The sequence below is a fragment of the Vulpes lagopus genome, chromosome 7, assembly GCF_018345385.1.
Source record: "Vulpes lagopus strain Blue_001 chromosome 7, ASM1834538v1, whole genome shotgun sequence".
Taxonomy (NCBI): Eukaryota; Metazoa; Chordata; class Mammalia; order Carnivora; family Canidae; genus Vulpes; species Vulpes lagopus.
The window spans coordinates 49,006,037-49,027,726 of NC_054830.1; the positions used below are offsets into that span (position 1 = coordinate 49,006,037).

General features: G+C 37.2%; 1 protein-coding gene and 1 pseudogene across 8 annotated transcripts in view; both read right to left on the minus strand.

Moving 5' to 3' along the window:
• The window catches only part of RAD18 (RAD18 E3 ubiquitin protein ligase), a 115,307-nt gene that overhangs the window by 60,787 nt on the left and 32,830 nt on the right, over window positions 1–21,690 (minus strand). For 7 of the 8 annotated variants that reach the window (XM_041764023.1, XM_041764022.1, XM_041764019.1 and 4 more), the window contains 4 exons: window positions 21,156–21,217; window positions 19,590–19,660; window positions 3,506–3,843; window positions 1,075–1,174 (listed from right to left, as the gene is read on the minus strand). In XM_041764023.1, the coding sequence (XP_041619957.1) occupies window positions 1,075–1,174; window positions 3,506–3,843; window positions 19,590–19,660; window positions 21,156–21,217 (571 nt within the window). The remainder of the gene's footprint in view (window positions 1–1,074; window positions 1,175–3,505; window positions 3,844–19,589; window positions 19,661–21,155; window positions 21,218–21,690) is intronic. The other variant, XM_041764026.1, reaches the window with a different exon arrangement.
• LOC121494535 lies at window positions 13,921–14,802 on the minus strand (annotated as a pseudogene).

The window sequence follows — 21,690 nt, forward strand, 5'->3', positions numbered from 1 at the left end:
TCAAAGGGAGGAGTATTCTTTGAATCAACTCTGATATGATTCAACACAGAATGGGTAAAGGGTTGTCACCCACATTGAGGAACTGGCCTGTCAGGGTACTGTGAATAAAATGTTCTAAATGTCACAGTCTCTTTTATGTGACCAGACCCCAAAATCTTCCAAAAATTAGTTTTGCAAGATGTGAATTATGAGGAAAAAAGACTTGGAGTCAAGGGGTGCCTGGGTGGCTCAGTTGGTTAAGCATCTGCCTTCCGCTCAGGTCACGATATCAGGGTCCTGGGATCGAGCCTCTGGTGGGCTCCCTACTCAGTGGGGAGTCTGCTTCTCCCTCTCCCCCAACTCATGCGCTTACATATGCACACACTCTCATTGGTGCGCTGTCTCTCTAATAAATAAATAAAATTTTTTTAAAAAAGATTTTAGGGTTAAATAAATGTAATTACTGGATGAAACAAAATCCAACAATTACCTTTGGTGTTGGACTTCTCAGTCTTTAATACACTAACCAGCATAGTGAATCTTTCTCTAAGAGAGAAAGAGTGCTTCTAAATTGCAAGATAAAAAAAATGGCAGGACTACAGTATTCTAAGGAGCAGGAACCTATTGGAACTTGAACTTAATTATGTACGGATGAGTATGTCTTTGGATATACTGACAGAACTAAATACATTAGAAGAAATATGACAGAGCCATCTAGAAAAAGAGCAGTCCAAGCAAGAGTATCAGTGCTGATTTCTTACTATTCAAGGGGAAAATGCTCAGCTTCTATACTTGAAACTCATTCCTCAGGAAGAAACATTTCCTTTTTTTCTTTTTTTTTTTTCAAGTAGGGTCTGTGCCCAATGTGGGGTCTGAACTCAGGACCCTCAGATTGAGAGCCATATGCTCTACTGATTGAGCCAGCCAAGCCCGCCAGGATGAAACATTTCTAAAGAGAAATGCAGGTCACCAGATTATCATGGTTTATGGGAAATAACCTTCAGGATGAAGGACACAGAAGAGGTGGCAAATAGTGTGTAAAGCACAAGAAGTACCTTGCTAAAATAGCTCAATGGTTATTCTTAACTTTCTTACCTTCTGAGGCTTTCCTTCTTCTCGTCACGCGTTAAACAGCTATCTAAGTGCTTATTAATGTGATTTTCTGGAATGTTAACCCCACAAACAGGACAATCCACTGTATTTTTTAAAAAGAGAAAAGGAGACTTTGTTATTTACAGAAAGGGCAAAAACAATGTATAACCTGTCATCTTTCAGCAATTAATATAAAAAATAGAATCCCAACCTAAATATACACTTAGAAAAGCCTTGGGGCAACAGGATTGGGACAGACTGTTTCCTGAGTAATGGCTCAACTGTGGAAAGTCACATAATTAGAATCCTGTGCCTACCAGAAGAAATTGCAAAGAAGTTAGGAGATTCATTTATTAGAAAATGCTTGGTTAAGTCTTTGCTACCAAGGTGTAACCAACCTATAGCACTGAGCTTAAGTTTTCCCGTCTTAGAGTCATTCATATTTAGCACTGCAGCAATCATAACATCTTGAAGAAGATACACCTGGCTGGAGACAGGAAGGTATGCAAAACTAAACTGAAGCATCTGTTGGTTTGGGCCCACTACTGTTCAAATCAGCAATGGTTACAAATTTGATAATTTAACTCTAATTTGTAATTACAAGTGTTGCCATTAGGAAACACAATCATTCTCAAACTGTATGAGGAAGTTGCAGAGAGTTGTGGAAGAATCTTGTGGCCCAGAAGCTACCGTGATGATAAAGGCGGCGATGAGGTTGGAAGTCAAGTCTTCCATCTCTACTTCAATGGAATAAGGTCAATTTTATCTATTTTATGTGTTATGGTTCATGCTAAGATTACATTTGAAAAAAAATGGTCTTTTATGGGAAAAAAAGTCAACTATCAAACTAAAAACACTACAAGAACTGTCCATTAATTGACAGACTGACAAAAGATAACGGTATAAAATGCAAGAGTCACATAATCTTAAAAAGTTTAACCCTTGAGTGCTAATATGGTTAACTTCAACCTAAGTTTAATAATTACTAATGGGGGGGGCACCTGGGTGGCTCAATCAGTTAAGGATCTGCTTTTAGCCCAGGTCATGATCTCAGGGTCCTGGGATCGAGCCCCACATCATAGTCAGGCTCCCTGCTCAGAGGGGAGGGGAGTCTGCTTCTCTGTCTCCCTCTGCCCCTCCCCACCATTTGTTTTTTTCCCCTCCCCACCATTTGCACTCTCTCACATGCAGTCTCTCTCCTCTCTCTCAGATAAATAAAATCTTTTTAAAAAACTAAAATAAGTAACCACTAATTGCCCTGTACTATGTGTGATGTGGATGTATCAAAGATGTCTAAGACATAGTTTCTGCCTAAAAGGTACTCTGAGGCAAGAGAAGACATGGAAACAATTGGTTAAACAAGCTGACCTATTCATCAAAAAAGCAAACTATACACAAAATAGTGCAGAAAACAAGTGCTATAACACTTAAATGATGTGAAATATCAATATTGTCTAACATAACCAAAGAATGGTTAGGATCTGGGTAGAGTCTAGAAAGGTAAAAGAATGATAAAACAGAGGTCAGCATACCTTTTTAAGAGAGAGAGAGAGTACAAGGAAGCATGAGTGGGGGTGGAGGGTAGAGGGAGTGCACGTGAGAGAGGCTCCCTGCTGAGCACAGAGCCCTGAACCAGGGCTCAATCTCACAACTCTGATATCATGATTTGAGCCGAAATCAAGAGCTGGAAACTTAACCCACTGAACCACCAGGTACCCCAGCAAACCTTTCTAGTAAAGGGCCGGGTAGTAGAGATTTTAGGCTCTGCAAGCCAGATAGTCTCTGTTGCAACTAGTAACCACCACGGAGGATGAAAGCATTCATTAACAATATGTAAACAAATGGATGTGGCTATTTTCCAGGGAATCTTTACTTATAAGATTAGGTGTCAAGCCAAATTTGGCCTGCAGCTTGTAATTTTTCCAATCTCTGGGTATATTCAAGGAATAATGGGAAGATCAGTTTGGTTAGTGCAAAGGATTTTTGAGAGGGAGAGGTAAGAAATAAGGTCAGAGTGCTAGGGTAGGGGTCAAATTGTCTCTAGCAATAAATGCCAGTCAGAACAGCTTAGAAGTGTTCAAAGAAGGGTAGAAGAAGATAAAAGAAGCTTGTTAAGATTAAACTGGAAATGATATGAAAGATGTGGGGGGAAATTAAAAGCTGAAAAATAGAAAGCTACTGCCATAAAATATGAGCTAATTAAAACTGCCTCATTTTTCCAGCAATCAGCCTAAATTCCTATTCTATGAGAAAGAAAGAATACAAAAATATCTTGCAGCCCTGCCTACATCAATTTCTGAGACTGTTATGATGTGAAATTTGGATTGTCTTTTTCCATGCCTTCCCCCTCAAGCTGCTTATTTATTCTCAGGTCATATGGGATGAAAAGATTTCCATTAAGTAAGAAAATACATATATGAAAATAATTTCCTACCTCTGGTAACCTGTCTCAAAGTTGATGTAGAAGGTGTCTCAGGAACATGAGCATCTAAGGAACGCGGAGCTGTCTTTTCTATAGAAGGGGTCTCTTTGGTCTTTGAAGAAGTGCTCACTTCTTTCTGAAGGATCAATTTTTTTTCGTTCTCTTTTATCAACAACTCTGACGTGGAACCACTCATTTCTCTGATCAAGAAATTCTCCATTAACCTGCTTTCTTGCTTTAAAGAATGTCTGAAGGCTACAGGAGCGTTTACTTTGGCAGCAAGGTTCTTTGAAGAGGAGGAAGCAGGAGATATGGGTGGTGACTCTAAGGCAAACTGCAACAGATGATTCCTTGAAGCACAAAAAAACACAACGGATAACTAAGATGTCAAATTATATACAATAAGTTAACTGAAATAAGCTGTTTTCCCCTTTAACACTTGTTTCTGTGAAATACAGAACTCCATAATGAACTTAACTCCATAATGACAACCAAATCAGTATTTCTTCAAAACAATAAATCTAACTTAAAAAGCAGTTAATCTTTTATTTTATTTTTTAAAAGATTATTTATTTATTTATTCATAAGAGACACAGAAAGAAGGCAGAGACATAGGCAGAGGGAGAAGCAGGTTCCTCGCAGGGAGTCGGATGTGGGACTTGATCCCCAGACCCTGAGCCCACGGCAGACACTCAACCACTGAGCCACCCAGGTGTCCCAGTAGTTAATCTTTTATACAGGAAAATGGAGATACTTCAGAATCTAGCCATGGAGAATACCTGATATGAGATTTACTCTACAACCATACGTAACTTTAAAATCTGAACAAAATATACAAAACAAATGTTTATAGCATGGACTATGATCAATACAAGGCTGTGGTCAGTGAAAGAGAAGAGAGACATGAGGTGATCCAACATTCACCTAAGAATTTTCCCTGGAAGTGTCTTCTCAAAGTATCGAAAAGAAGTCCAAATAGAGACCAGAGGGAACAGAGATCAGAGTTCTGGGCAAAGATGGCTAGGATTGAAGAGACAGAGTGCTGGACAGGCGGTACCCACAGTAAAAGATCCCAAAAAATCTGCATAGAAATTCTCACCCATTCCTGATCATCTCTAGGGCTGCAAAAGCCTAAGATGAAAGCACAAGAGAACCTCATAAGAGGCACATGCTGGGAAGCTGAGATTCCCAAGATCAGTGCTGAAAAGTGGGAGTTTGAGCCCCACCAAATTGGAGAGATCTTGGTAACGACCCTAAACATTCAGTTGAAACCCCACTAAGGCTACACCTTAGGAAAAAGGACCATGCTCTGGAAATACAAAATGTAAAAAGACTAAGCCCAATAAAAAACTAAACAAGGCCCTAACAGAATAAGAGTGAAGAGCTAGTGGGGTGCCTGGTGGCTCAGTCAGTCAAATATCTGACTCTTGATTTTAGCTCAGGTCTTGATCTCAAGGTTGTGAGTTGGGCTCCACACTGGGCATGGAGCCTACTTAAAAAAAAAAAAAAAAAAAAAAGGCAAAAAATTGGTAATTTAACCACCTGTCAGAACAGAATCCAATATCTTTCAAAGTAAGATAATTCACAGCCTCTACAAAATTTCATCAAAACACATTTAAAGGGCAGCAGAGGTGGCTTAGTGGTTTAGCGCTGCCTTCAGCCCAGGGTGTGATCCTGGAGACCTGGGATCAAGTCCCATGTCAGGCTCCCTGCATGGGGGTCTGCTTCCCCCTCTGCCTGTGTCTATGCCTCTTTCTCTCTCTCTCAGGAGTAAATAAGTAAAATCATAAAAAAAACACACACACATTTAAAAATGATGAGACATGCAAAGAAGCAAGAAATTAGCCACTAATCAAAAAATAAAATAGTCAATGGAAGGAGATTCGGAGGTGATCCAAAGAGAAGTATTAGAAGGACTTCAAGATAGCTATGATGAATATTAAAGAAGATTTTAAAAAATTAATAAATAAAAAAATGTGTTATTAGAGGGAATTAAAATCTATCCCAAAAAGGATAAAACAAAGAAAATAAAACCTAGGCATGTATTACTAATCAAATGCTAAAAAATAAAAGAGAGAAAAATCTTGTACACAACCAGAAAAAAAAAAAAAAAAGACATGTTACCTCTAAGGCACAGTTTCTCAACCTTGGCACTATTAACACTTTGAATCGGGTAATTTTTTGTTGTGAGAAATTGTTCTGTGCATTGTAGGAATACACCACTCTGGATTGAGACAACCAAAACATATCCAGACATTACCAAATGTCCTCTGGGGAAGGAGTAAAGGGAAGGTAAAATCAATTTCAGTTGAGAACCATTGCTCTAAGAAACAAGAAAAACATTACTGACTTCTCAACAACGACAACAACAACAACAAAGATAATAGAATGATATCATGGTATCTTTAAAGTACAGAAAGAAAGCAAAACTAGCAAGAGTTCTATTTCCACTGAAAATAGTGTTCAAAAGTAAAAGCAAGGGGTGCCTGGGTGACTCAGTGGTTAAACGTCTGCCTTTGGCTCAGACAGTCCTGGGGCCTGGGATCCAGTGCTTCATCAGGATCCCTGCAGGGAGCCTGCTTCTTCCTCTTCCTAGGTCTCTGCCTCTCTCTCTGTATCTCTCATGAATTAATAAATAAAATCCTTAAAAAAAAATGTGAAAGCAAAATACATTCTCAAACTAAGAAACCTTAAGAGAATTCCTCACTGGCAGACAAGAAATACTACAAGAAATGTTGTTCAGCTTAAGGTAAATGATTCTAGAGGGAAGCACAAAAAAAGTCAGCAAGAATCAACAGCTCCAGAAAAGGTAAATATGTGGGTAAAAACAAAACTACTCTTTTCAACAACATTAACAATGACCTGTGGGTTTTACACCATACATGAAGTAAAATATATACAAAACATGGCCAAAAAAAAGGCGGGGGGGGGGGGGGGAGTTTAAATAATGTAAAAACATTATAAAGTTCTTGCATTGTACAGGACATGATAAAGTACTAATTTATGGTACACTATTATTAGGATGCATTTTGTCAATTTTTCAGTAAGAGGTATAATGTAAAAACTAACAAAGGAAATAATAAAAATACTCAATATCAAAAAGAATGGGGAGGAATAAAGAAACAATTTTTTTTAAAGGAACAAATGGAGAAAGAAAACAAAAACAACATGGTAAATCGATCACCTTTAAATGTAATGGATACATATTCCAAAAGACAAAGATAGTCACACTGCTTTTAAAAATAAGTTACAAAATATACAACTATATACTGTTTGAAAGAAAACACTTTAAATATAAAGATCCAGGAAGGTTAAAAATAAAAGGATAGGAAAAGATGCACCATGAAAACACTAATGAAAAGAAAGCTGATGTGGCAACATTAATAACAGACAACATTAAGGCAAAAAGTATTATAAAAGAAAAAGAGGGACATCTCATTTTGACAAAATGGTCAATGTAATTCAAAGCCATAAAAATCATAAATTATATTCACTTAATAGTATAGCTTCAAAATATATAAAGCAAAAACTGACAGAAATAAAAGGAGAAACAGCCCATTCACAATAATGGTCGGTTTAAATAATAGCATGTATAAATCTAATCACACCTTCCTAACTAACAAAACATATAAAAGTCAGTAAGAATACAGAAGATCTGAACCAATCCAATTAAATTGATGCAATTAACAAAAAATACCTTTGACAAACGCAGAGCACACATTGTTTTCAAGTATACCTAGCACATTTATCAGCATAGACTATGTTCTGGGCCATAAAGTAAAACTCAACAAATTCACAAGGAATGAAATTTAAAAAGCCAGCATAACCTTGATAACAAAATCTGACAGGCACATTGTAGGAAAATAAAATTATGGTCCAATAATATCTCATATAGACACAAAAATTAAAAAATGAAATATTAACAAAATCTAGAGATAAATTTTAAAAAATATAATGCATCATAACCAAGTGGGATTTAGTCCAGGAACACAAAGTTGATTTGCTATTTGAAAAAAAATCAATGTAATTCACCATATCAGCAAAATAAAGGAAAAAAACTATACAATCATTACAATAAATGCCCAAAAGGTATTTGATAAAATTCAATACCCATTCATAATAAAAACACTTTAGAAAACCAGGAATAGAGGGAATTTTTTTTTTAAGTGTGCTCCATGCTGGGCCCGGAAGTCAAGACCTGAGGTCAGGACCTGAACTGAGATCAAGAATCAGATGCTTGGGACGCCTGGGTGGTTCAGCGGTTGGGCGCCTGCCTTCGGCTCAGGTCGTAATCCCAGAATCCAGGATCTAGTCCTATATTGGGCTGCCTGGGAGGAGCCTGCTTCTCCCTCTGCCTATGTCTCTGCCTCTCTCAGCCTGTGTCTCTCAGGAATAAATAAATAAAATATTAAAGAAAAAAGTCAAATGCTTAACTGACTGATCCACTCAGACCTCCCCAGAAAGAAATTTTCCTAATCTGATAAAAGATCCCTTCAAAAGAACTATGCTAATATTATAGTCACTAGTAAAACTTTGAAAATCTCTCCATAAAACTGAAAACAAAACAAGGATATCCACCACCACCATTTCTCTTCAAACTGTACTGAAGGTGGGGCACCTGGGTGGCTCAGTGGTGGAGACTCTGCCTTTGACTCAGGTCATGATCCCAGGGGTCCTGGGATGGAGTCCCACATCAGGCTCCCTGCAGGGAGTCTGCTTCTCCCTCTCCCTATGTCTCTGACTCTCTCCAGAATAAATAATCTTAAAAAAAAAAAAAAAAAATTGTACTGGAGGCTCTAGCTTTTGTGATAAGAAAAAAAAAAAAATATATATATATATACACACACACAATAGTAGGAAAGAAAGAAAACTTTTTATTTGCAGGTGACATTATTATATTCAGAAACAAATCAAAGACTCTATAAGCAACTAGAATAAGTGAATTTTTTCAAGATCCATGGATGTAATATCAACTAAGAAAAATTAATGTAATGCCTATATATTAGCAAACAGACAATGAAATTTTAAAATAGGTATCACTTGAAATATCATAAAAAAATTAAATATCTAAGAATAAACTTAACAAAAATGTGTAAAATTCACATCTTAAAAACTACCAAATTTGCCAAGGGAAATTTTTAAAAGGCCTACTAAATACCCTAGCTACATGGACTAGAAAACTCAACAATGTTAAGATGCCCATTTTCTCCACATTTATTTATAGATTCAATACAATACCAAACAAAGACAACTTTTGGGGGTATGGAAATGGTACATTCATTCTAACATTTATATGGATACCAAAGGCCCCAGAATGAGAGTAGTCTTAAGGGAAATCAAAGCAGAGTACTTGCACTATAGATGTTAAGGACTTAACAGCATAGGTACTGTATTAAAGATACTGTAGTATTAGCTGAAAGAGACTTGAAGAGAATGTGTCCAGAATTAGCTCCACATGTAGTCACTTGATTTACAACAAAAGGAGCCACTGCAATTTACGAAGTCTTTTTAATAAATGGTGAAGTAACCGAGTGTGGAGAAAAAAAATGAATCCTCTTACCCCATATCATACGTAAAAGTTAACTTGAATAGGTTCACAAGGGTAAGTGTAAAAGCTAAAACAGTAACAATTTTAGGAAAAAACACAGGAAAAATCTTTACAATCTGAGGTAGGCAAAGATTTCTTAGACAAGATTTTTTTAAAAAGTAGTAATCAAAAAAGAGACAGAGATAAAATGGACTTTGTCAAAATTAAAATGTCTATTCAACAAAAGATACCCTTTAGAAGATGAAACGGCAAGCCAGAGACAGGAAAGAAAAAAAAATATGTATATTTGGTCAAAATACATAAAGAACTATAAATCACTAAGAAAAAAAAATACCATTTCTAAAAATTGGGTGGAAATGGAACAGATACTTCACCAAAGATAAAAGAAAAGTCAATAAGCACATGAAGAAGTACACTAATCATCAGAAAGTGCAAATTAGAATCACAAAGAGTTACCCTTTCACACCCAATAAAATGCTTAAAACTAATAGGATTAAGGTTACCAAAAACTAACCAGGATGTAGAACTGAAATTCTCATACACTACCAGTGGGGATGGTCCAACCCAACTGGAAAAACTGCCAATTTCTTATGAAGTTCAATATGCATCTAGCATATAAGCCAGCAATTCCACTCACAGACACGTACCCAAAAGAAAACAGATGCCTGCGCAAAGACTGCACACAAATGTTCATGGCAGCTCTTATAACGCTAGCCACAAACTGGAAATAATCCAAATTCATCAATAGATGAATAGATAAGCAAATTCTGTATGTTCATACAACAGACACTATTCAGCAAAAAAGAATGCATACTGATATAAGCAACAACAGACAAAAACAGAAAGAGTATGTGAAGCAAAAGAATAAATGTATACGGTATAACTCCATTTAAATGCACCATAAAGACAATTTGTGATTAAAGAAACCTGAAGGTGACTGTCTATGGAAGTGGGGGAGGGACTGACTAGAAGTAAGAATAAGGCAGTGATGGGGATGGACATGTTCTGTATCCTGACTAGTGGTAATTACAAAGATGTATGCATTACCCAAAATCTATTGACCAAATTCAAATTTACTGTATGAATCTCACTACATATAAATTTCACCACAGTTAAAAGAAAGCAAGAAATAGTAAAAAATAAAAACAATAATTTCAAAAATCTCACTGACGTACTAACCAGGAAGGCTAAATTTATTATGACTGGATGAGTATATGGAGAAAATGGGACTCTCATACTTTACTGGTAGAAGTGTACTGATTTTAATAACTTAAAAACTAGGGACACCTGGATGGCTTAGCGGTTAAGGACATATGTACAAGAATAAAGACTGTCCAGGAATTGATAAATGTTTAAGTTAGGTGATGTGTGTGTGAGCATTCATCATGCTATTTTCTCTATTTTTGCATATGTGTGAACTTTTCCACAATAAAAAGTTTGAAAATAAATAAAAGCTACAGTGGGAAGAAGGTTAAAAGAAAAACCTGAGGATCTTCACGTCTGAGAGGAAACAGAAATAATGCAGATATATAGAACCACAATCATTCTCTTTTCCTGTCAGGATCTTAATTTGGTACAAAGAAGGTACTAAGAAAAGCTTTCACTTCATTATGACGAACTAAAATAAACGCTATTCAACTAATGGATAAAACTGTCACTGATAAACCACTTCCATGCTACCACAAAAGAATATCTTTTCAAGTAAGTGTCTACCCTGGAGATAACTCTTTCTCCTTTTATTCATAATTCAGATGAATTTAATTCTATTAATTTACTCTCTCACTTCAATACAGGCACATCTGAAAAACATCACAGGTTCAGTTGCCGACCAATGAAATAAAGCAAATATCACAATAAAGCAAGTCAAATTAATCTTTTTAGTTCCCAGTGCATATAAAAGTTGTTTACAGTCTATTAAAGTCTAACAAATGTGCAATAGCATTATGTCTAAAAAAACCTGCATAATTATAAAATATTTTATTATTTAAAAATGTTAACCATCATCTGAGCTTACAATGAGTGATGATGTTTTTGCTGTTGAGGGTATTGCCTCAGTGCTGGCTGCTGACTGGTCACAGTGGTAGTTGCTGAAGGCTGGGATGGGTGCAGCAGTTTCTTAAAAGAAGACAGTAGTGAAGTTTGTCATATAGCCTGATTCTTCTTTCATGAATGATTTCTACGGCATCCGATGCTAATAGCATCTTGCCCACAAATGCTCTTTCAAAACTGGAGTCCAGCCTCTTAAACTCTTCCACTGCTTTATCAACTAAGTTTATGTCATATTCTATATCTTTTGTTGGCATTTCAAGTCTTCACAGCATCTTCACCAGGAGATGTCACAAAATCACTTTCTTTGTTCATGGATTAGAAGCAACTCCTCATCCATTCAAGTTTGATCATGAGATTGCTGCAACTCAGCCACATACATCTTCATGCTCCACTTCTGATCTAGTTCTCCTGCTATTTCCACCACGTCTGTAGTTACTTACTTCCCTCCCCTCAAAGTCAGCTATCCATCCTCAAAGTCTCCCAAACTAATGGCATCTAAAATGGTGAATCCTTTCCAGGTTTTCAAATGACTTTACCCAGATCCACCAGAGAAATCACTATCTACAGGCTTATAAAAACATATTTCTTAAATACTAAGACTTGAAAATTGAAATCACTCCTTTGATCCATAGGCTAGAGAATGGATGTTGAGTTAGCAGACATGAAAACAACATTAATCTCATACATCTCCATTGAAGCTCTTGGGTGACCAGGTGCATTGGCAATGAGCAATAACATTTTGAAAGAATTTTTTTTTCCTGAACAACAGGTCTCAACAACGGGCTTTAAATATCCAGTAAACCATGTTGTAAACAGATGTGCTGTTTACAGCACACAAAATGGCTTTGTTGTGCCATTGGTAGAGCACAGGCAGAGGAGATTTAGCATAATTCCTAAGGGTCCTGGAATTATCTGCATGCTAAATGAGCACTGGCTTCAACTTCAAGTCACCAGCTACATTAGTCCCTAACAAGAGAGTCAGCCCATCCTTTGAAGCCAGGCATTGCTCTCTCTCTAGTTATGAAAGTCCTAGATGGCATCTTCTTCCAATAAAAAGCTGTTTCGTCTACACTCAAAATCTGTTGTGTAGTGTAACCACCCACCTTCATTAATGATCTCAACTAGATCTCCTGGATGACTTGTTGTAGCTTCTGTATCAGCATTGTTGATTCACCTTGCTCTTTCATGTTTGAGAAACAGCTTCTTGCCTTAAGCCTAATGAACCACCGCTGCTAGCTTCAGACCTCTCTTTTGCAGCTTGCTCACCTCTCTTAGCCCTCACAGAATTGAAGAGAATTAGGGCCTTGCTATCCATTAGGCTTTGGCTTAAAGGAATGTTGTGGCTGGTTTGATCTCTATCCAGATCACTAAAACTTTCTCCATATCAGCAAGGAGTCTGTTTGCTTTCTCATAATTCGCATGTTCACTGGAGTAGCACTTTTAATTTCCTTCAAAAACTTGGCTGTTTGGGGCAAGAGGCCTAACTTTCAGCCTCTCTCAACTTTCAACATGCCTTCCTTACTATGTTGAATCATTTATTTTTTTTTAATTTTTTAATTTTTTTTTTTTTATTCAGAGAGAGAGAGACTGAGAGGCAGAGACACAGGCAGAGGGAGAAGCAGGCTCCATGCAGGGAGCCCGACGCGGGACTCGATCCTGGGTCTCCAGGATCAGACCCCGGGCTGCAAGCAGCGCTAAACCGCTGCGCCACCGGGGGGGCCCCGAATCATTTATTTTTTATTTAAAGGGAGATATGTGACTCTTCCTCTCACTGGAACATTGCAGGGTTATTAACTGGTTTAATTTAAATACTGTTGTGTCTCAGGGAATAGGGAGATCAGAGGGAAAGAAATGGGCAGAGAAATGGCCAGTGATTGGAACAGTCAGCACACACATATTTGTCAATTAAGTTTGTAGTCATATATGGCTGCGGTTTGTAGAGCCCCAAGAACAATTACAATAGGAACATTCGATATCATTAACCACAGATCACCACAACAAATAATAATGAAGAAGTTGGAAATATTTCAAGAATTGCCAAAATGTGACACAGAGACACAAAGTGAGCAAATGCTGTTGAGAAAATGATACTGATAGACTTGGCTCAATGCAGGCTGGCCAAAAACTTTCAATTTCTCAAAAAATGAAGTATCTCTGAAATGCAGCAAAGTACAACAAAACAACGTATGATTGTACGTGCTGATTAAAAAAAAAAGGGACACCTGGGTGGCTCAGTAGTTGAGCCCCGCGTCCTGGGATCAAGTCTCACATCATGCTCTCTGTGAGGAGCCTGCTTCTCCCTCTCCCTCCGCGTCTCTTAAAAAAAAAAAAAAAGTGGCAGACAGGGGCACCCGGGTAACTCAGTGGGTTAAAGCATCTGTCTTCAGCTCAAGTCATGATCCCAGGGTTCTGGGATCAAGCCCTAGGCCAGCCCCCCCCCCCTCAACGGGAAGTCTGCTCCTCCCTCTCCCTTTGCCTGCTGCTCCCCCTGTTTGTGCTCTCTCTCATACTCTCTGTTAAATAAAATCTTAAAAAAAAAAAAAAAAAAGTAGCAGACAGTTGCACTTTTGCAATGATAAAATTATGCCCCATGCCAAAACCAAAAGCATTAACTTCATGTGCCCACTAATTTCAGGGTACTTCCAGCAGTGGAAATATAACAACAAAATAGTCTCTTGTGCTCCAGAAGCTTATACTGTAGTAAAGGAAGGACACCAGAGGCATACAACATATATGACAGTGCTATGGGGAAAAAATGAAGCCAGTAAAGCCATCCGTGCATGAGGAGGGGATGAGCTTGATAATTTTTACAGGATGGTTACAGAAGGCCTCACTGAGAAGATGACCTGTGAAAAACAGGGGCAGAATAAAGCAAAGGACTAAGCCATGTGACTTTCTGAGGCAATACTATTTCTACCCCGTCTTTGACATAGCTGTGATCACAGATGAGCTGCTTACAGCCTGTAACCTCTCCTTCAGATTTCATACCAATACTCTCTGTTAAATAAATTTTACATTTTGCACAATGATTTCTTCAATGAGTTTATTGAGCATGTAGGTACCACCATAAATAGCACTTTGCCTTGCAAATCTCTGTGGCAGCTCTCCAAGGCCACAGACTGGGTAAAGGTATAGGTTTTTGCCATACCTTGCCAGAGATTCACTGTAAAGTTTAATCCTATCAGTAGTTTCATAACATGGCTGATCTAAATAGTCATAGGTTCTGTAAAATGCCAGGGAAAGGCCAGTAAAATCTATGACATCTTGTCTCAGTCAATTATCTTGTACACCTCTTGCACTGTATTCTTCTTAGGATCTATGCCCTTGATCCTAAAGTTCTGGGATCATTTTTATCAAAGTTGGCAACATACCCTAGGAATTTTCTGAAGCAACATTTTCCAAATAGTCCCATTGAGTTAAATGCTAGTGTTTCTGTGTCAGTGGAAGAAACCTTGTAAATTTTTCTTCCCTTACAGACAAAGCTCCCTTCAGTCACTTTGAAATCCAAATAGTGAGTGACCTCTATATAAAGCAGAATCTTATCAGCTGCCCATTGGCCATGAGGAACTTAGGGATTAAGTCCATGTTCCAGTCTCTTCCTCGACAGGGACATCGATGCTGGTGGTGATCCTGGTATTTTAAATATTTTATATAAATTTTCCTGAGGTGTTATAGATATACCTTCTCTTCCATAATATGGGTTTCTATCCATGTAACTATCTGATGAAACACTGTTTCACCGACAAATAACAGTAAGTATAAAGTCTCTAAGGTCAAAGTATAATCGACATGTTTGAGAAACAAGAAAGACAGCATGCCTGGAGCAGAATAAATGAGCAGAGAAGTGAGAGATGAAGTCAGAAAGGGAGCCTGTTCTATAGGGACCAAAGGACTGCCACTAAGAAGACTCAGGCTTTTGCTCCAAATGAGATAGGATACCACCAAATGAGATGGGATACCACCTCTGGACCAATGTATGGTCTGACCTTTTAAAGGATCCCTTTTTAAAGAATCCCCTCTGGTTGCTGGCCTCAGGACTATTAGAGGGTAAAAGCAGAAATACAAAGACCACTAGAAAGTGATCACAGAAATCCAAGGCTGACTCAGGTTTGGGCATGATAATATTGGCAGGGTGATGAAAAGCTATTGGTTTAGGGAAATCTATTAATGATAGAACCAATAGGATTCACTGACGGAATGACAGATTAAGTGTGAAAGGGAAGGGCCAGGGATGACTCCAAGGTCTTTGGCCTGAGCAAATGAAAGGACAGAGCTGCCATTTAATGAGATGAGAAAGGCTGTGGGAACAGGTTTGGCGTGGGGGGCAGTGATGGGCAGCAGAGAGAATTAAGAGTTGCCTTTAAGAGGTCCAAGCAGAGATGTGAGGTAAGCAGTTGGATATATGAGTCTGAAGTTTTGGGGTGAGATCTGGCTGAAAATATAAATTTGGAAGCCATGAATGGACACATGGTATTTAAAACCATGAGACTGCTGCAATTCACACACCTCAAATACGAGCTGTGTGAAAGTAATAATCCCAAAATGGGTTCTTAAACTGCATTGGTAACTTTTCCTTTCATTTCCATCACTCATATAAATTTAACTTAAGAGAGCTGGTATTATAATGCCTAATACCATTCATTATAGATACTCAGATTTTGGTGGTGAATTACAGACTTTCAGAATAATTGTGACTCCATAAAACACAGGAGTATCTTGTGCATTTGTTAACTACACAATAACCTTACCTCTTCAGAATGCAGCCAAGAACCAAAATAGGTCTTTGGGTAGAGAGAGGCAGTCATGAAATCCATACGATCAAGTCCATGAACTTCATTAACTAGTACAAGTTCCTGCAAATGTTGTTCTGACCCAAAACATGCGAACAGCAGTCTAGGACCATTCAGTTAAACAGGCAGAGGCCCACCAAAGCACATATTCTTATTAACACCTTAGGGTATCAATCTATAATACACGGAAGACAATATAAATGCAGGTAAAATATATATGATAATGATGACAGGAATCTTTTCTTAGCTTCCTTTGTTCCAGGTATTATGCTGGGTATCTTTTAGTATAACTTTCTATTTCTAATCCTTACAATGATCACTGAGAGTATCAATAATTATTACTCCCACTTTCAGAGGAGGAACAGAGCCTTGAGAAGTTTAATATTTTGATCACAGTCACATCACAACTGGAAGGGCCAGGACTAGAACCCAGTTATGCTGGAATCTAAAGCCAGTATGCTTTAAACTATACCATAAGAAAAGGTATATTCTATATACTCTTATAAGATGCTCAGGGAATTAGCTATTACGATCATTATTTAAAACGTTTAGATTCCTAAACTTGGGAATAAGTTACATGAAGAAAAATTCATACCTTGATGGGGATAAACCAGAGCAGTGAATGATGCTCTACACTCACAATTTGCAAAAATGACATTGATGCAGACTGGCTGCTACACAAAAATACAGAAACAGTATTTTCTTACTTAGCTCAAGAATGATGGACCACTTAGACAAAAATATTCTAATTAAATTTTAATTAATTTTAATTTTAATTAAACACCACAGTTTCCTAAGAACATTATTTGGAATAAAACTGAGCCAAGAAAAAAAAAACACTGTTCTTTGAAATTAAATGGGCAGAGTTAAAGAAAAGATCTGAACGTCAGTCTTTTGTCTGAAAAATATCTGAAATTATTTCCAATACTCTTTGATTTTGGTTTAGAATATTAAAGTTTTTAAAATCATCACGTCTTAAAACGGCAATGACAGATATAAAGAAACAAAACTGACAAATGATACAAATATCTTACATTTTAGTCATAAGATTAAACTTCTTCCCTCATCAATCTTAAACCAGATGTCAAACAAGTACTGAAATTGATTGGCTTGAATTTCATCCCTACTAATTCTCCAAATAGAGAACCCCAGTACTTTAGATATGACAAATGTCCACGAAATGTTCACCATAGGGCAATTTCATGGCAAACAGGGAGAAACAAATGATAAAATCCATCCCAAATCCACAAAGAATGCTTCTCACCCCACCACACCCACTATAATGAATAATTAAACAGCCTATTCCTTTTGCGAGTAGGTGAGAAAGGGGAGAGTTTCATCATTCCATGGCCTCCCTTTAAGGTATCAAAAGGTCTATGCTGATCACCTCTCTTTAACAAACCTGTGCTTGCTTTGTGAGATTCTCTTCCTACTAGCAGGGAAGTCATTACACTTTCAGTAACAGCTAGGAAAAAAATAAGCCTTGAGATGCAATTTTACTGTCTCAGGGAAAATCAAACAGCTAATAAATTCCTTTCTAGACACACAAATGGCTAACAGACACTTGAACAAATGCTCAACATCAGTAGGCACTAGGGAAATACAAATCAAAACCACAAGAAGATACCACCTCACACTGGTCAGAATGGCTGAAATTAAGAAGTCAGGAAATGACAAATGTTGGCAAGGATACAGAGAAAGAGGAACCCTCTTACACTGTTGGTGAGAATGCAAACTGGTGTAGCCACTCTAGAAAACAGTATGGAGGCTCCTTAAAAAGTTGAAAATAGAGCTACCCTACAACCCAGCAATTGCACCATTGGGTATTTACCCCAAAGATACAAATGTAATAATCCAAAAGGGCACCCGGACCCCAATGTTTATAGTAGCAATGCCCACAGTAGCCAAACTATGGAAAGAACCCAGATGCCCACTTTCAGATGCATGGATAAAGAATATGTGATATATATCTATAATGGAATATTACTCAGCCATTAAAAAGAATAAAATCTTGCCATTCGCCGTAACATGGCTATAACTAGAGAGTACTATGCTAAGCAAAATAAGTCAGACAGAGAAAGACAAACACCATGATGTCACTCATATGTGGAATTTAACAAACAAAACTGACAAACATAGGGGAAAGAAAGGAAAAATACAATAAGATGAAAACAGAGAGGAAGGGAAACCATAAGAAACTCTTAATTATAGGAAACAAACTGAGGGTTGCTGGAGGGGAGGTTCATAGCGAAACGGGGTAACTGGGTGATGGGCATTAAAGAGGACATTTGATGGAACAAGCACTAGGTGTTATATGCAACTAATGAATCACTAAACTCTACCCCCATAACTAATAATACACTATATATTAACTAAATTGAATTTAAATTTAAAAAAAATTTTTTAGGGTACCTGGGTGGCTCAGTCAGGTAAGCGTCGGCCTTCAGCTCAAGTCATGATCTTAGGGTCCTGGGATACAGCCCCACATCAGGATCCCTGCTCAGCGGGAAGCCTGCTTCTCCCTCTCCCTCCATCCCGCCCTTCTGCTCGTTCTCACTCTCTCAGATAAAATAAAAATTTTTATTTTTCAAATTTCTTTCTAAAGATATGGCTCCTTCCTTTCTCATGGACTTCAAAATCTAAATGGTGAAAGACTTAAAGCAACAACTGTAATTATGAGACTCAGAGAATCTTAGAGTTTCTTAATCTAGAAAACAGCACTTTTTTATGACTGTTTAAGGAAAAGACTAACCAAGCCAATTTCTAGAATGTCGTATTAGGCAAGTTCAGAGTACTAAATGTGATCATTTCAGGACACAACCCAATGAAATAAATGTATGATTCCTTTAGAAGAAATCTCTTTACATTTTCGGAACCAAAGTAATGTACCTCCAAAATTGTTCCAACAGCTAGGAAGTTATATACTTAAGGAGATGGACACCTAATAACTATATACAGTATGTCCATAATAAAAATTCCTGATTGATTTGTATGATTAAAACTAAAAATAATTCAAGATACTGTTTGGTAAAATATGCCACTTATATCCTTTTGGGTGACCAAACTCAATTCTACCATCATGCTAATGAGTAAAGCTATATTTCTGAGCTGTATAAAGTACTAGCAATTACCTGTTTCACATGGCACACCATCTTATACATGCTGAGTAAATCAGATTAAGAATTAATGGGTTAATATATAACAGCCACAGAAACAATTATAGGTATGCATGTATACACAGGTTAGTATATACATATGTACACATGCATATGTTACCCAGCTCTGTCCACTGAGAGGGCTTAGAAGCAACAACATCTCAGTAACAGTGATCATACCTAGCTCCAGATCCTGATTCTAAATACCATTCTCCATTAAAAGGAACCAGGGCTTCTTGGAAAAATGGATGGTTCTAGGGGTAGGACAGGAAAAATAAAAGATGAAGCTGGAAGACCTCTGTAGTACCCAAAATAAGTGCTCAAATCTGCATTTTAAACCTTGTTTTTCATGATTAAGACTTTCTGCCAAGTAAAGGAAGAAAATATTATTACCATGAGATTGTACATGAGTGAGTAACGAATGTTGTCGCTTCCTTTATTTTACACAAAATATGCAACCCTGCATTCTCTAAGCCCCAACAGTGCGCAGAGTAAAGAGAGGACTCATATAAAAGGCCAGAGAGTTAGGGGTTAGTCACAAAATTAAATCATACCGTGCAAAATTCAAGCTTTTTACCAGTTCATCTAATATGCGGTTATTTTTTAGGTCCGGCTCTGTGACTGTCTAGAAAGGAAAAACAACAGATGGAAAAAGGTCAGAAATCATAAAATAACTTGTCATAATCTTGTTTTGAAAATGTGTGACCCATTCTCCTGAGACTCCTCATCCCACTAAGTCTTCCAGGAAAGCCTCAAAATAAAGTTCATTTATCTCATACTAATATGGAATTTTAAAACAATGAATCAGCATCTGCTGCCTGGAAGTCTGATAAAAGCTCTACACAGCCTCTGATAAAATTGTATATGCTCTGTACCAACTAAGATAAACCCTAATATGAGCAAGAATCTTTATTCAAAATGCCATCCCAAAAATTTCTCCTGAAAAGCAGAACAGAGATGATCTTTTAAGTGACTACTGAGGGAGAGGCATTAGGTGTTCAAAGAAAATTTAAAAACAAAATTGGTGTTCAGGAATCCAACAGGAAAATGACAGATTTCGTAATTATTTGGCATGAATGGTATTCAGTTTATCTCCTTGATGATACCATCTTGATAATGGCATGACACCAAGCTGTAAAGAGATTAAACATGGAAGCTAAACTGCATCATGTCTTATGTAGGGAAATAGTTCAGAGAAGTTCAATGACATCCTAACACCATGTAGCTCCCAGAGGAACCAAACTAGAACCCAAACCCTTCAATTAGTCCCAGTATCCTTTCTATTAGACCTCATGGTCCCTTCTTTCTTTATTCCTATTTATGTTTACTTGGCCTTTTTACCTACCTTTTCATTTACTTGAAATGCTTCAGAAATTCTAACAACAAATTTCCTACTGTTTTCCCTGAAGGCCTGATTTGGGAAAGAAGTAAGGAATAATTATGGGGGCCCCTTGGTCACTCAGTTGGTTAAGCATCCGACTGTTGATTTTGGTTCAGGTCACAATCTCAGGGTTCTGAGATCAAGCCCCAGGTCAGGCTCCGTGCTCAGTGCGGAGTCTGCTTGAGTTTCTCTCCTTCTTCCTCTGCCCCTCTCCCCACTCATGCTCGCGCGCTCTCTCTCTCTCTCTCTCTCTCTCTTTCTTCTTTCTAAAATACATAAATAAAATCTTAAAAAAGAAAAAAAAATAAAAGAAGGGAACAGTAAGGCTGGGTTCAGCCCAATGACCATGAATCTTTGCCTTCCACACAAATACTTAAATACCAATCCTATGCAAATGAATAATCCTACCATCAGATTTTCTACCCAAGGTAAGAAATTAGAAAACATGAGAAGCCATAAAAACAGATCATAAGATTTAAAGAGTGCAACATCCGATCTTAAAATTAGATTCTACTTTCCTAAAAGACTGATTACCAGAAATCTTTATGAAAAATTGAAAAAAGCCTAGTTCTCCATATATGTGTTTATATATGTTTTAGAGGTCCTTTTTGAAAATGTCTTTTATGTAGCTTAATTCAATAATTATACCTCTTCCTTTGGGCTTTTGTGTATACATGATACAGAAATATGTGCACCAATCAATTAAGTTTACAAGAAAAAAAAAAAAGGAAAAACTTACCACACAACAAGTTGGACATTGTGTTTTATAGGACAAAAATTTTCTTATACAGAGAGAACAGTCTGCAAAAAGACAAATGCAACGTAATAAGTTAAGATATATTAATAATATAGGAATCTGAACAAAATCTGACTTAAGCCCTAGAATATTTCCATCATCTAAGGTATATCATTATAATCTCAAAATTCTAACACCTCTATTCTACCTATGCATACCTGCAAAAGTGATGAAACAGCATTTTATGGAGAGGAAAAGATACCAAATAATAATAATCATGAGTCCCTAGGATATCATAACTCCATAAAATATAGGAACCATACATGTAAGACCTCAGATGGATATTGTATAAAATGCCAGATATCCCTGTGCCTAACATTCTAAAATATAAATTTTGAAATAAGACATATACACGTGTTAAAAAATAATATATACCTAGGTTAGCAATTAGGGATTTCTACATCCTAATTCTATAAATGATGTCAATGATCCCATATATAACAAGCACTTTGTGGCAAGCACTTTAAGAAAAGAAAAA